This window comes from Vanacampus margaritifer, chromosome 3, assembly GCF_051991255.1.
Source record: "Vanacampus margaritifer isolate UIUO_Vmar chromosome 3, RoL_Vmar_1.0, whole genome shotgun sequence".
Classification (NCBI taxonomy): domain Eukaryota; kingdom Metazoa; phylum Chordata; class Actinopteri; order Syngnathiformes; family Syngnathidae; genus Vanacampus; species Vanacampus margaritifer.
This window is the reverse complement of record NC_135434.1, coordinates 5,614,426-5,629,842: the sequence shown is the minus strand read 5'-3', so window position 1 is coordinate 5,629,842 and position 15,417 is coordinate 5,614,426. Positions and strand designations below refer to the sequence as shown.

The 15,417-nt window shown below is 39.7% G+C and overlaps 1 protein-coding gene across 8 annotated transcripts in view; it reads right to left on the bottom strand.

Moving 5' to 3' along the window:
• Window positions 1-15,417, bottom strand: part of trpm3 (transient receptor potential cation channel, subfamily M, member 3) — a 184,059-nt gene that overhangs the window by 57,003 nt on the left and 111,639 nt on the right. For all 8 annotated transcript variants that reach the window (XM_077560549.1, XM_077560544.1, XM_077560550.1 and 5 more), the window contains 3 exons: window positions 14,415-14,586; window positions 3,254-3,428; window positions 1,900-2,023 (listed from right to left, as the gene is read on the bottom strand). In XM_077560549.1, coding sequence (XP_077416675.1) covers window positions 1,900-2,023; window positions 3,254-3,428; window positions 14,415-14,586 — 471 coding nt within the window. The remainder of the gene's footprint in view (window positions 1-1,899; window positions 2,024-3,253; window positions 3,429-14,414; window positions 14,587-15,417) is intronic.

Here is a 15,417-nt window from a genome sequence, read left to right as displayed (position 1 = left end):
CGCCGAGGGCGCCGTCAATCCTCTTACATGGTTGTACAAGTCGGCGCGATGCCGGGCTTCCAACCCGCTGCTTTGCATGTGCCTCGCAAATTCAATACGCTTCAATTGAACTGGAACATAAAGTTGAATAATTAAGTGGAAGATGCGGATTAAGTGCTTCCATGTGCAACTAATTCAAGTTGTATTGGCAAACTTACACTTGTGGCTATCTAACGCTGATTGAATCGAGCGAGCCACACTGCAGAATAAAGTGAAAGTAGTCAATAAGTGTTTTCTGCTGTGCTTTTATAAATGAACATGTGTTTGTAAAGTTAGTGGAATACATTTTATGCACCGCATTTGTGCTCAGAGCATATGCGTCTTATACCTGTAATGAATGTCGCTTGATTTCCCTTGCTGTTGCAAAAACACACTAAATACACAGACAGCACATTCCCATGTTTGCCATTACACGTCGTAACTGTATTAAAAGGTTGCTTTTATGCGACTGACAGTGCTCCAAAGGGATTGCGGCTACTCTCCAACAGAGATGAACGTGTGTGACAAGTGCCTCAACCTTGAACTTTGTATAAACTCTCACCGTTCATATGATCTTAAATATTAATACCAGAACATTTATTTGGCTACAGCTGCATTAATGTTAGGATACTCAGATTTGATTGACACTGTCCAAAAAAAAAAAAAGAAGTATGATATGATATATACCGAACAAAATAGTGGAAGCACAAAAGGTCAAACGACTTTGAGTCAATAAACTGGTGGAGCATCAACATGACTCATGACCCTGACCTTTGTGAGCAGTGGTTCTCAACCTTTTCCTAACAACTTACTTCAAAAACTCTCCAAGTACCACAGTCAGGCCGATGTACTATTATTATAAGCCACTGTAGTATTATGCACAGTTTGAAGATGGTGCTTAACTCATTTGATCCCAAAAACGTATAAATACCTTCTATTTTAAATATTACCAGTGTCCCAAAAACGATCTTTATACATTTGTTATGTTTTTTTTTTTATGCTAGAGCATACAGAAGGCTTTGATGCAGCCTTTGAACTGAAGAGAACGGTTGACGCAAAGATAGTTATTACAAAAACGGCCAGCAGGTGGCAGCAGAGTATAAGAGATCAACCAGGGCCATGCTGAAAAAAAGCTGTTTCCCCCCACAGTTTTAAACAGATTTGTGAATAATGATGAACCTTAGCTATGTTATAATGCTAATTGCTGCAAAACGGAAACAGAAATACTTTTTTTTTTCCTGATGAAAGAAGAGACTCTAATCTTTCTTTAGGTAGGTTCCATGTTTTATAGCAATAGAACACAATATTTTGGGGCCATGCAAAATCAGCAGGGAGCGAAAGGTGTTGCTTCAGTGAAAATGGTTGGAAGTGAATGAGTTCAATACAGGGAAATAAAAAACTGCATTCATCGGTACTAAAAAAAAAGTGCACCATTTGTATTGTGGTATATTGAAACAAAATTGGATATTGCGAATTAGCAAAACAATTACGGAATACAGTCACGTTACCTCCATCAATTCAGTCGTGGTTTAAGAACGTTGTGTGAGTGGTTGGCATGCCTGCGTCACAGTTCTGAGGTTCAGGTTCAAATCTTTGGCTCAGGCTATTAAGGTAACTAAAATATTAGAAACACCACTCAGTATGATACAAGCCTTTTAATAATCATATTGTGAATAAAACAATGTTTGTTTGTTTTTTTAAAAGGATGGATTTACAGTGTACCCACTGTCGGCCACTACAGTAGACGCTGAAGCGATTTAATAAAAGTAGATCTCCTCTCTTACATTTTAGAAATTCTTTACTCTGTCAGAACAACAAAGCTTCTGAGCGTGTTGTGTTGATGTCAAATATATGAATAACGTGTCTGGTCAAGTCACTCACCAGCTCCTTCTTTTTCATGCACTCCATGAGAATGATGAACAGATGTTGGGCCTGCGTGCGGCTGTAGGTGAACGTTTTCTGGATGGTCACCAGCAACTGGTCTCTCAGAGACTCGTTAATTATGCTGGAAAAAAAAGAAGCCGGCAGGAAGAAGCAAAAGAAAGGGGAAGAGGAAGACAGAAGGGATGGAGGAAGCGTGTGAGGGGGGGAGGAGTTAAATTAGATTTGTTTCGTCCGTAAGTGAAACCAAGGTTGAGTGGGACTCTCAGCACGGCTACGCCTGAGAGTCCTTGGCAAAAAATGAGCTTCATCTTTAACCGGACACGCAGTGAGAAACTATAAAAACAATTATGTGAACCGGGTCTCATGAGAAACATATTGCATTATCCAAGTAATGCATCAGCATAATACAATTTTAATTTGCTGGAATTGTGTTTATTCCAAAAACCCGTTTTTCTTAAATGCGCTCATTTACATTGTTGTCATTAGGGATACTCAGCGGAACGCCAAATGGGGTATACAGTATACACAATCTAATGAGCTAAAAAAATGTTGGCAAAAAAAAAAAAAAAGTGCATTACTTTGGTTATCTGCAGTATTTTTAATATATGCCTTGTTTTTTTTTTTTTTTAGATGCAAGCCATTTGTAGATTTTTTTATTTTCTTTGTCTTGAGCTGAGGGCAAATATTTTAGTCACCAATGCTACACGACTGTACACGTCAAAACAAGTTGTAGAGACTGAACAATTATTTTAAAAAAATGCCAAGTGCTTGTGTTCAAGCTGTTACAGTTGAAGTTACCTGTAAAACTAAACATATTTACCAGCCCCGCCACATAACTTTGCTTCACTAAAGTTAGCTAGCTAGCCAGCTAACATAACTAACAATGTCAATGTTGTTAGTTAAAATCCAATTCAAACAAATCTATAGCAAATACTCACAGGCATATTCTTTAAAACAACTTATATTACTGCACGTTACTGAGTTCAGGAGAATGTCTTCTTCATGTACTTATTTTGTAAGGACTATACTGCACCCTGGTGGCCGAAGTGAGCATACCAGAAGGAGCAAAACAAATTTGAATGGAGTTTGAAGCATGAAATCATGATGCACAGATGGTTTAGAATACAATACAATTTAAAATACGATAGAGTGCTACAGTAAGTTAGTTCTTTAGAGTTCTTTGGAGGCTTAATGGCATTTATTTAAGTGGGGAAAGAAGATTAAGGCATCCCTGGATTAGAAAATTAAGCCGGTATACAAATGACCTTTGAGTATATTAAATTCATATGTGCCTAAGTCGTGAAATAGAGCATCCATATGGTATTGCTGTTGATATTACATAAGCACATACCCTCCCTCCTCGGAGTATTTGTGACCAAATGCCAAGATGTCGGAGGCTCTGCCGCTGCCGTCGCACACCACTACAGGGACTGGGGGAGTGTCCCTGAGGTACTCCAGCACGATGGAGATCACATTAGGGCCTCCTTCCACAATGAGAGCCACCACTGGTACGCCCTGTCCGATACCTGCACACAAACAAAGACGAGGAGGAGAAACAGAAAATGAGGAAATGAAAACATTTGGAATTCTGTGTAAAATCTGAAAAGCATTAAGATATTAATTCTGGGCATGTATTTTGCTTCTTCTTTGGCTTTTATGATTGCTTTTTGTGACATTTTGACACTATGATACAAAAGAAGGATTCCGCCGTTTATAATCCATTTTAGGGGGTGGCCATTTTTTTAAATTATTTTTTAAAATTGACAATTCTGTAACAAATCTTATCAATAACAACAACAACAAAACTTAAAAAAAGACATATACAAACATTCCAGTTCAAAGTTACTCATAACTGCAATTGCAGATTTATATGATAACCCTAAAAAATTAAAAAAAAAAGATAAAAAAAATACTTAAACTAAACAAACAAAAAAATATTTTCAAAATCTTTTTACCTTTCTTATTGTTTACAAATTCAAGAGACTCTGTGTAATGGCTAATATCAACCAAAAATACTAATAAAATAAATATTACAAATATCTGTATCTTTATATGTAAACCAAGTAATAACACTTTTACTCTCAATCTTTATAGTTTTTTGAAAAATACATTTCTCAATATCATTTCAGAACCTGATATTAAAAGGGGCGGCCATTTTGCCACTTGCCGTCACCTGACGATGACATCGCAGTTGCTCAGGGCTCTGGCTACGACCAATCACAGCTCACCTGTTTTCTGAAGCTGAGCTGTGATTGGTTGTTACCTAAAACCATAGCGACTGTGATGCCATCTTCACTCGACAGCAGAAGTGGCAAAATGGCCGCCTTCTTATATTGATAAAAACTGCTGGATGTTGCTGCTTAAATCATATTCCACTAATGCAATATCAACCCGAATACCATATTTAGACTGGTATAGAACATATTATTGTCAAGAAGTTATCTTCCTCTTTAATTGTGTTTTTTTTTTTTTTTTTTACAGTATGGGGGTGGCGATTGGATGACCAGTCCCGAAACCTCACAACGTCTCCAAATTCAGGATGCAGTCCTGACACCACTTCATACACTGAAATCAGCTCTTTTGCTTACATGTCACGTTATTACCTGTAATTGATTTATGACAGGTCTCTAGAAAGAGCAGCTGGTAAATCATGACTGTCTATTTCCCCCCTGAGTGTTCAATCCAAGTTTTCATTCTAGCGCAGAATAAACCATGACCACTCAAAATCTAAATATGTTCCCAGCCTATTTAGTGGTATCGGTCCAATCCGTTCCCGAAACCCGTCACCCCTCTTGTCCTGTTTAACATGCCATTTGGACTCTTCTAATTCAAAAGCTGTGTATTGCCGGATCATCCCCGCCCCACACTCTCATCCCGGGGTCTGCATAATTCACGCAGACGCTCTGGCGTCGAAAGACACGGCTGGCGTTCGGAGGCGTACCCGCCACCGTGACGTCTTGCCACACACAGCCTTGCAAGCGGGACAGTTACATAAGGAGAATATTTTCGGGACCTCATCCGCTTCAAAGAGTTCAAACGTCACTGTGTCGTGTGACACGTCACACGATTATACGCCAGCAGAACACAAAGGAAGAGAACAAGGGAGAGAGAGGGAGAGAGAGAGAAGCATAAGGAAGACGATCTCGTCCATGTTGCCGTTTTGCACGTTTGGGGTTGTCTTGATGACTGCGGAGGCAATGTTGCGGCATCGAAAGCGAATTATCGTTAAAGTAAGAGCCACCATGGGGCAAATGAGAAGGGGGGGAAGCACAGCTGCGGAAGGTTTAATAGTGTGAAAAGTGTTTTGCTCATACACACGCAAAACAAACCACAAGGTAATGAAATTATCCTGAGCTTGACTCACCAAAAACTCTTTTGGTGATGACCTCTAAATATTTTTTTTTGTATTACTTTCAACATTGAAAGCAAAACATTATCTATTTTACTCTGCATACGTCATAACCCCCAAATTACAAAGACTTTCTAAAACAAATCTATTTCTCAATCCATGTTTATAGCTCATGTCCTCATAGTCGCAGCCTATAAGGACCTGGACTCCTAATATACGTATACATGCCCTCTGGACTGAGGTGGCAAATCCAGGTCCAGAAAGTAAAAACCCTGCCACAGTTTGGCTTTAGCCCCTAGAGCTAGCTAGCTAGCTAGCTCCCTATAGCAGGTAAACGAGCACCATGAGTGCTGGCTAGCTAGCTAGCTCCCTAGCAGGCAAACGAGCACCATGGGTGCTAGCTGACAGCTAGCTAGCTCCCTATAACAGAAACGAGCACCATGGGTGCTAGCTAGCTAGCTCCCTAGCAGGCAAACGAGCACCATGGGTGCTAGCTGACAGCTAGCTAGCTCCCTATAGCAGATAAACGTGCACCATGGGTGCTAGCTGACAGATAGCTAGCTCCCTATAGCAGGTAAACGAGCACCATAAGTGCTGGCTAGCTAGCTAGCTCCCTATAACAGATAAACGAGCAACATGGGTGCTAGCTAGCTAGCTCCCTAGCAGGCAAACGAGCACCATGGGTGCTGGCTAGCTAGCAGCTCCCTAGCAGGCAAACGAGCACCATGGGTGCTAGCTGACAGCTAGCTAGCTCCCTATAACAGATAAACGAGCACCATGGGTGCTAGCTAGCTAGCTCCCTAGCAGGCAAACGAGCACCATGGGTGCTAGCTGACAGCTAGCTAGCTCCCTATGGCAGATAAACGTGCACCATGGGTGCTAGCTAGCTCCGTAACAGGCAAATGAGTACCATGGGTGCTAGCTCGCTCCCTATTAGGTAAATGAGCACCATGGGTGTTAACTAGCTAGCTAGCTCCCTAGCAGGTAAACGAGCACCATGGGAGATACCTAGGGAGTGAGCTAACTAACCATTTTAGGGTCCCTAACCTGTGGAGTTGTAGGGATGGGCGAGTACCGATACCATGTATCGGGACTCATGACGCCAGCCGATTTCCGTTTCTGATCAGGAATTAGAAATTCAAAAATTGCAATTCATTTAATGCAATTTTAAAGAAAATGCTATATTGGAATATATCAGCCTTTATTTAAAATTATTTGTCATTGTTTTTTGGGCAGGGACATTTTGTGTATCCAAAGTACTAGTGGTATCAGTACTTGGTATCCGTATCAGTGACCACTTAAGAGTTGAGTACTCCTAGTGGTATTAAAGCGCTATTGAACTAATGATAGTGTTGATTTTCATACTTTTTTTTAATGCATTACACATGCATGCCCATAAAATGATGACTTCTAAGAAGATGTTTCTGTGACGCAGACCAGTTTTCTTAGCGTTCATTGCATGTCGTCTTTAGCATCTAAACGCTGCTGGACTTTTTTTTCTTGCTTTAGGTTAATCAGATACTGGCTGCTCAACACAATGCTTATAAGTGAATTATTGATGGCACCACAAACAAACATGCCCTCTATTTTTGCAAATACAAAAAAAAAAAAAAAAAAAAAAAACGTTTTTAAAGGTGTTCATTTATCATCAAAACAATAAACAGATTTTATGTATTGGAATATAAGAAATATAAAAAGATTGTATTTTTCCCGCAGAGCATTCATATAGTAGAAATGTCAATGTTTGCCAACGACTTTCCTCCATCGGTCTGCACTGTGCTGCTTTGATTGATTGGCTTCTTTCTACTTCTTTCCTCTGGCTTGCCTCTAAATGATCAATAACGACGAGCGAAAAAGTACACGACGGAAAACTTGTGTGAGCAAGTCTCCTTCCAGCAAGTTGGGAAGATCCTACCGCTTTGACTCACATCAGACATCCGCTGTAGTTTTACAAACTGTGCTTCTCGCTGTTTAATTAAATCAGCTCCTGAAGGGTTTGTAACACTTCAAACAAGTAACACACAAAAAAGATCAGAACTCAATTTTGTCAAATGTGTGAATATGATGTTAGTCCTAACCTTCTATTACTGTGGCACATAACAAGGGAGTAAGACATGAAGACTATTGTGACCTTTTCACTTCTTTAGGAAACGGTCTGGTATTCCACAGTCCACGCCGTTGACCAGGCGCTCACATTCTTTCCACGCCAAGTCGCATTTCGCCATCCATGCATGTCCTCCCGCTGCACATGTTAACCTATAGCAGGGCTCGGATGGCAACATATGCACTTCGGAACTCGGTTATCTCTGCGCCACAAGACAGAACAACTTGGAACCTTACATTTATCACATGTGCCTTTAAAAATGTTTAACTCCACTACTGGAAGTAAAAAAAAAAGACGAGAAGTTTATAGATACAGTGAATTTATAATATTAAGTTCCAGCAGCATGGCAGACAAGTTAGTATGTATGACACACAGTTCTGATGTTCTCGATTCTTCCCCCCAAACATTTTTAGGTTAATTGAAGACTCGAAATCAGCAGTCACTGGTCTGGGTATCGATATTCATTTCCTGAATCATTTCAATTTCGATTCACAATAGCTCAGTTCCATTCCATTTTTTAAATTTAATTTGATTTGATTCAATTCAATCCGATATCAATTAATATAGACATATCTATCAAACCTAATTCTTCTTAAATATCAAGGACTTGATTAAAAATTCAACAAACTAATTAATGCAGTGAAATTATTTGATCTATTTGTTATAACCACTAAAGTTTAAAATAAATACGATTTTCAAATTGTAATTGAATCGTTTTGAATATAAGTTAAAACGATTCAGAATTGTCTTAAAGTGCAATAAGTCAGATCTCTTGTAAACGAAAAACAAACAATCTTTTAGGCTTTTAAAATTCTATTTTCTCATGAATTTACGGAAAAAAACTTAAAATAATAAATTTATGGTTTAATGAATCAATATCGGGCTATGGAAAGGAAAATCAATTTTATATTGATTAATCGATTTTTTTAAACCCAGCCCTAGGGTTCACCAACTTTGTTTCTGAAAATAGCTCAACAGTTAAGCAGAATTGTGATTTTCTAGGACATGTTGTGGAGTGTGTGGAAGTGATCATTTAAAAAAGTAAACACTTGCAGGGAATTAAAGAAATTGGACTATTCTGGCTGTTGTTATGCCTATTGTTCAATCTAAACAGCAATATTAATAGCATAGTTTAATTGTAATTTTTTTTCGTACAACATAACGTGACATTTATTTTCACTTTACAGGTAAAAGAAAGGTTGCCTCAGTATTTACAGTGCAAGCACCCCCCCACCCCCCCAAAAAAAAAAGTACAAGGTTCTTAACTTTTCCAGTGCCCCATCACAGCTTTAATCTTCTGTGTATGTGCTGGTCCACGGAGGAGGTCATGATGTCACGGCTAATCTGCAACGCAAGGTCTTATGCTTTTCGAGATTCAATTACCTCGTCTACTTCATTTTTTTTCTTTTTTCTTAACGTGTGCTGTGATTAATGAAACTGGCCATGGAGGAGGGTCAATGAAGGTTATCCAGAGTTAAAACACACCCACATAGACCCCGCATATACAAAGCACTTGTGTCACTCTAATATTCCTGGTAATTGAAGTGAAATTGCAAGCGCGAGCACTCAAGGTGCCTCCATCATACTGGTAGAATATGTGAACTTCTACTGGATCCGGCAATAAGATTGTCTAAGAAAAAGAGTGACTATCGTTGTGAATGAAAGTTTAGGAGCGAAAAAGGGGGGGGTGGGGGACGGGGGTGGTTATGGATGACTCCTCAAGGTAATGTGTCATCTGAGTGAATGCCTTCTGATCAATTCCATGCTTCCTTTTCACTTGACATTCATGTTTTGCCCCCTTCAGCTCTCCAATGTCAGACCCGTCTCTTCTGCTCACTTTCCTTACTCCCCTCAACTCATTTCTGACTTACTTAAAGCACATGATTGAAATGCAACCCACTCTTGGCTGATGCAAGCCAATACTTGTGCTAGAGTTCACTTAGCCACAGTAGAAGGTGTTATTTCATTTATAGAATGGCGTCATCCTTAGGGCTGCAACTAACTAATTATTTCAGTAATCAATTAATGAGTTTGATTCGTTTTTGGATTAATTGTTGAATCGGATTAAAAACAAATATGCATCCCTGTTTTTTGTTTTTTTTCTCTCCTGACTGTTTTACTGGATTTTGACTGATTTTGCAAGGCCCACAGAATATTGTGTTCTATTGCTATAAAAACCTGGAACCTACCAAAATAAAGGTTACAGTCTCTTCTTCATCAGAAAAAAAGTCTATTTCTATCTGTTTCCGTTTTGCAGCAATTTGCATTAGAGTATAGCTAAGTTTCATCATTATTCACAAATGTGCTTAAAACTGTGGGTAAATGAGCTTGTTTAACATGGCACTGGTTGATCTCTTATACTCTGCTGACTCCTGCTGGTCGTTTTTGTAATAACTACCATTTCTTCAACCATTTTCTTCAGTTCAGAGGCTGCATCACAGCCTTCTGTATGCTCTAGCATAAAACCATAGAGAACGTATAAATACGTCTTTGGGAGAATGTTAATATTAAAAATAGAACATATTTATACGTTTTTTGGGAGCAAATTAGTTATTTCACCTGAAACCCTTCACCTAAACCGGATACTTCAGAGTGCCACTAGAGTCGTGAAGTTGTCAAGAGATTGGAGGAAAGATCAAAGGAAGGAAAAGATGAAGCAAAGTGAAATCCAACACCAAACAGGCATCACCCTCCATCCACAGAGTTACAAATCCAGAGTCATTCACCAAACCCAAATACATCTGAATTCCAACAGGATTAGGGAGACATCAAGAGACCAGAGGAAGGACTAAAAGAAGGAAAGAAGGATAGATAAAGTAGAATGAGATCCACAAACACCAACCTCTACTGTCCCTGCCTGTTTAAAAAAAAAAAAAACTGGAATTTATTTCAAATGGACAATGCACACAGATTAATTATGATTCGGTTATTAATCTGTCAATTTTCTATACCTCTTGTTCCTCTCCAAAACGCCGTGTGATTGGCTGCCTCACCTTAATCAGTTCATAGTAACAGAAGTTCATTTGTTTGATCAAGCCAGAGCAGTCATTCGACAGGGCACAAGTTTAGTCTAGCAAGTCAATATGGCTGTTGCTATCTTTGCTAAGCCATCTGGCTGACTTTCTTTTTTTCTTCTTCTCCTGTTTACACCCGCCAGAGCTGTTGATTTGCATGGGCATGAGAAATGTTTTGTCCACTTTCCACTCTAGAGGATACACTTGTCATACAAGGCAAAATTGTCAGACTCAACCGATTGCTTGGTCGATAACAATATCACACACAGACCCAGAAAGACATCACAAAATAAAACCAACCTGTAACTACCAACCTCACTGGATGTGATTATATGTGAACCCCAAAATAACCTGCAACCGTACCGCCGCTAACCCTTCACTCTATAATTTCTGCATTCCTCTAATTGGACTGGAGGCTACAGCGGGATGCTGCGGGGAGCCGTGCTGTGAGCAAAATTGATACGTCCAATACTTGATTTTGTGGGCAGGTAATCACATTAATAAAACAACTGTCTACGAAACCAACAGCGAAGGCGGAGGAAGCAAAAATATACTTGTAGCACCAAGGAACTTTACAACCTCAAACAAATATTTTCATAACTCTTCTGATGAAACATCGACTTAAAACTTGTTGAATGGTACTTTTGCCATGGCCTGAGGGGGTCTGTATCATTTTTACTGGCACTAAATAACTTTGAAAAAACTACAAATGCACTGACTGCTTTATGGCACACGTCACTTCCCCCTTTACCCATTCGTTACAAAGACGGAAGTCAATTTGAATGTCATGAGCACAAAAATGACGCCATGCGCTTGTCCTCATGAGAAACGTGGTCTTCCTTCAGGCATAACCTTACCGACTTTGTCCATATGGTGGCGCCCATAATCAAAGTAAACTGAAAAGTTCCTTCGTGTTGTTTTAAGTCGAAAGGGCAAGGGTGAGGTTGCCGAACATTTTTGCATACATGTTAGTAAGAAAATTATAAATAAAAAGCAGAATATAACTCTATAAAATGTTTAAATGTACACGCCAGACAAAAATGTACAATCTGGGACGCTGAATGTCAGATAATCTTGCTTTAACCTTAGTAGCAGTATCTCGTTTGCAGATCCTATTAAGTCTAAGGCTTTTCCTTGGATCAGATAAAAACTAAGTTTAATGGCATCAGGCACTTTGTATTTTCAGGTGATTGTGTGACGATTGGGCATCCCTTTGCCTTCCCAGCCCCTTTTGTATGATTCCAGGCATAGGATGACAAAGGGAAGTCCACAAGTCACGTGACTGGAGGGTAAGCAGAGAGAGCATGTTTCTGCATTTAATACAAAAAGGCTATTGTTTTACAAGCTTGACACAAAGATTTGTTTTTATGAGATCAGTTACATCAAAAGCAAGGTCAACGTCACATTATTGCTTTGAAAAACGCATTGCTTTAAAATGAATGGAGTCGCATTGGCATGAGCCGTTGGACATTTACAAAAGGTGTTTTGTGTGCATGTTGACAACAAAAAGGAGGCGGCAGCAAATAAATTGTGGCTGCGCACACACCGCTTCCCCCGATTCGGGTCCTCGTCCCTGACACACTCCAAGCAATATGGTGAGAGGCTGTTGAGAAATGTATTTAAAGAGGGAACGGGCAGCCCCGGCTTTTGTGTGGGAGCGAAAAAATGAGAGCAACGGGTTTTGTATTTGTGAAGATCCATTTGGGTTCCAGCCAAGGTATTAAATGGACATTGAAAAGTGATAAATGCAATGTGACAGGGGCTCAATAGCAAATGAAGACCGTACACGAGCAAATATGTGCGCGTGTCCACACACATACACATTAATAGAGCGTACACACACAGTGCATGCACAAAATACAATTTTTTTATGAGCATGATGTAAGCTAGATGCAAACACGTACAACTGGAGGGATGGAAAATAATGTGTGTAATTAATTACGCCTCTCAAAACACGTGACGATGTCTTATCACTTGTTAACCTACGCCAATAATTTAAAGTGTAATCACATAGCTAGCTGACAGCTTTAAAAAATAAATAAATAAATAACTCGATAGAACTGACCTTTAAGGAGAGTGTGACAACCACATTGCTGATATGTTAGCATGCCTAATAAATGTCAGTTTGTTGTGACTACAGCACATTTTTGCTCATTAAGTTTTTGCCTTAAAGTACTTTGAGTCATTTGTTATAGAACAAACAGCAAAGCTAATACATCAGCAAAATGACATCACAGTACTATAATTTATTCTCTAAATGCTTGTCTCAAGACCGAAATCGATTAATACTTCAATGTTCAGGTCGCCAATGATATTTTCTAGTAAAAGTGATATCAGATTAATTGAAATTGTAAAATGTTTCCACCACCGCCATTGTGTACAGCAAACCAGACCACCTTGAAAGTATCGATCGACGCGGGATGTTTCAATAACAAGGTGATGATGAATCTACTCCCTTGTTGAGTGGTTATGTCGCCTACATGATATCTGCTGCAACCAGGACTAGGAAAAAATACTATCCGCTTTTTAGTGGAGTGCACTGTCAAGCCAGGTAGGTACTGTCCAGGTGAAAAGGAAATTCCCACACTTACCTAACAGACACTTATTCATCATGACGACACACGTATTTATAGGTGGCAAGAGGTCAAGTGATCTCGTTGAAACTAGTAGTAAACAAACTCTTTTGTGTGACTTGACAAAGACAGAGTGATTGAGAAAACAGCAGAAAAGGTTCCGAATGATGATTGCAGCCGTCTTCTCGACCGCAGTGGTTTGAATGTATAATGTTATGTGAGGTAAAAATGTTTTTTTTTTTTACTGGAAATTCAGATCTAGTTAACATGATCGTTGAGGGGATAATTACTGTAATTTTCGCACCATAGTATAAATCTGCTGTAGCATTTAAAAAAAATAAAAAAAAGTAATAAAAAACGTATAAATACGTCTTTGGGACACTTAGAACATTTAAAATAGAACATATTTATACGTTTTTGGGAGCAAATGAGTTAAGGCCAGCCGTTTTAAAGAAACACTTTTCCATTGCATAGAAGCAAAAGTTTCGACTCCGACTGGATTTTGCCATCAACACGCGATTGGGGAACGGCGATTTTGAGTTTCAATATATAGCCGCAGAAAAAAGTGTGACTTATAGTCTGAGAAATATGATAATTAGCTTTTGTCTTGCCTGGATTGACGGAACAGGTCATAATTTACTTTCGGACAACCAAACCAAGTATTTTATTTCTCCCTGATTTGTCGAAATTTAGATGTCTCTGGGGTTGGTGAAGGACTCTGGTTGGTGGCCTGGTGGGTGGTGTCTGGTCGGTGCTGGATTTCACTTTCCTTTCTTTTCTTTGGTCCTTTCTCGGGTTTCCTGACGGCCTCACGACTCTGGCTGGAAGTGTTCGGTTTAGGGGAACGGTATGGGATTTTTTATATATAGGTTTTAGGTGAACTAATGAATACACACACACTCGCACCCACGCACATACACATGTTCACCCACATACAAAAAAAAATACAAAAGTACAAAATAAATAAATATATATAAAAATAAAAAATAAAAAAAGGAGAGCAATGATGATGACATGTCAAATCGGTAAAATTACCGAATGAACAATACTTGAGCTCTCCAGAAAAAAATAAAAATAAATAAATACATTTATTCATACCAGTTCAAAAAATGTCCCTTTATGCTAAGTGAAGAATTCTTCATGTCATGTTTTGTCTCTAATATTGGATATATTTTGTTGTATATCAACAAGAGAAAGCAGAATATCAAATGGGTTCATTTAAGGAAAGAGTTCAACTGAGCTGTCAGGAGGCTTTGAAGAAAAAAATAAACCTGTCCTGAAGGAAGGAACAATTTCAAAAGGCTAGTGGAGTTTGCTAAAAATATCCTGTGTATGCGTAGCGTAAATCAGGTAGACAATAGAGTGCAAACCCAATTGATACGCCCAGTTCATGTAACATGCTGTACCACTCACTGTGCCAACGACTCAGGCTAAGTGGGTCAACCATACACACGTGTATGCCTGTGACTCACGTGTGTTGATCTTCTGCAAGGAGATGTGCTTCTCCAACTGTCGCCGCAGTTTGACCTCAGCGCCGTACTTCCCCGTGGTGCCGTTGTCGGCCAGGATGAAGTGGGAGTGGAGACTGTTGAGAACCGTCAGCTTGCTCATTGGGTTCGACATCGTCTGGTACGGACGCACCACCTGCGCAAAACATACATGTAAAAAAAAAAAGGGACTGATTATAGTGATGCACTCATTTTTTTTTTTTTTCTGGAGAGCTCAGTACAGACGCTCCCCTACTTACGAACATTCGAGTTGCGAACAACGGTACATACGAACATTTCTGCGCGTGCAGTATGTCGAAAAATGTTCGGAAAGAAATGCTGTAAGTTAGATTTTGTATTGCGCGTAGTGCTTCTTTCCGCCGCTAATACCGACGATTGGCGCTGTGAGAGCTCATTGGAGGCTGAGCAACGTGGCGAGGAGGAGGAGGAAGAAGAAACGCCGGTCCCCATGAAGCAGGAAATAACTTTTGAAGCCGATTCCAGCGACGACGAAGAATCTCTCATGATATAAAATCCTCCTCTTCCTCCTCCTCCATCATCTCCTTAAGCATCGAGTACATCTTCCAAAAGTAAGTTAAACTTCATTTTATTTATCTTATTACGTACATGTACATACTGTGTGTCTCTCTCTCGCTCACTCTCGCTAACATACGTAGTACAGTACAGTACTGTACGTATTCTCTCCATTTTATTAATTTTTTTTCAGTACAAACCAATGCAGGTTACTTGTACAAGCCTTAAACATACTTATATAAACCTTCAATATACTTATCCGTCCGTCCGTCTTCTTCCGCTTATCCGGGGTCGGATCGCGGGGGCAGCAGCTTTAGCAGGGAAGCCCAGACTTCCCTCTCCCCAGCCACTTCAGCCAGCTCATCCGACGGGACCCCAAGGCGTTCCCAGGACAGCCGAGAGACATAGTCTCTCCAGCGTGTCCTGGGTCGTCCCCGGGGCCTCCTGCCGGTAG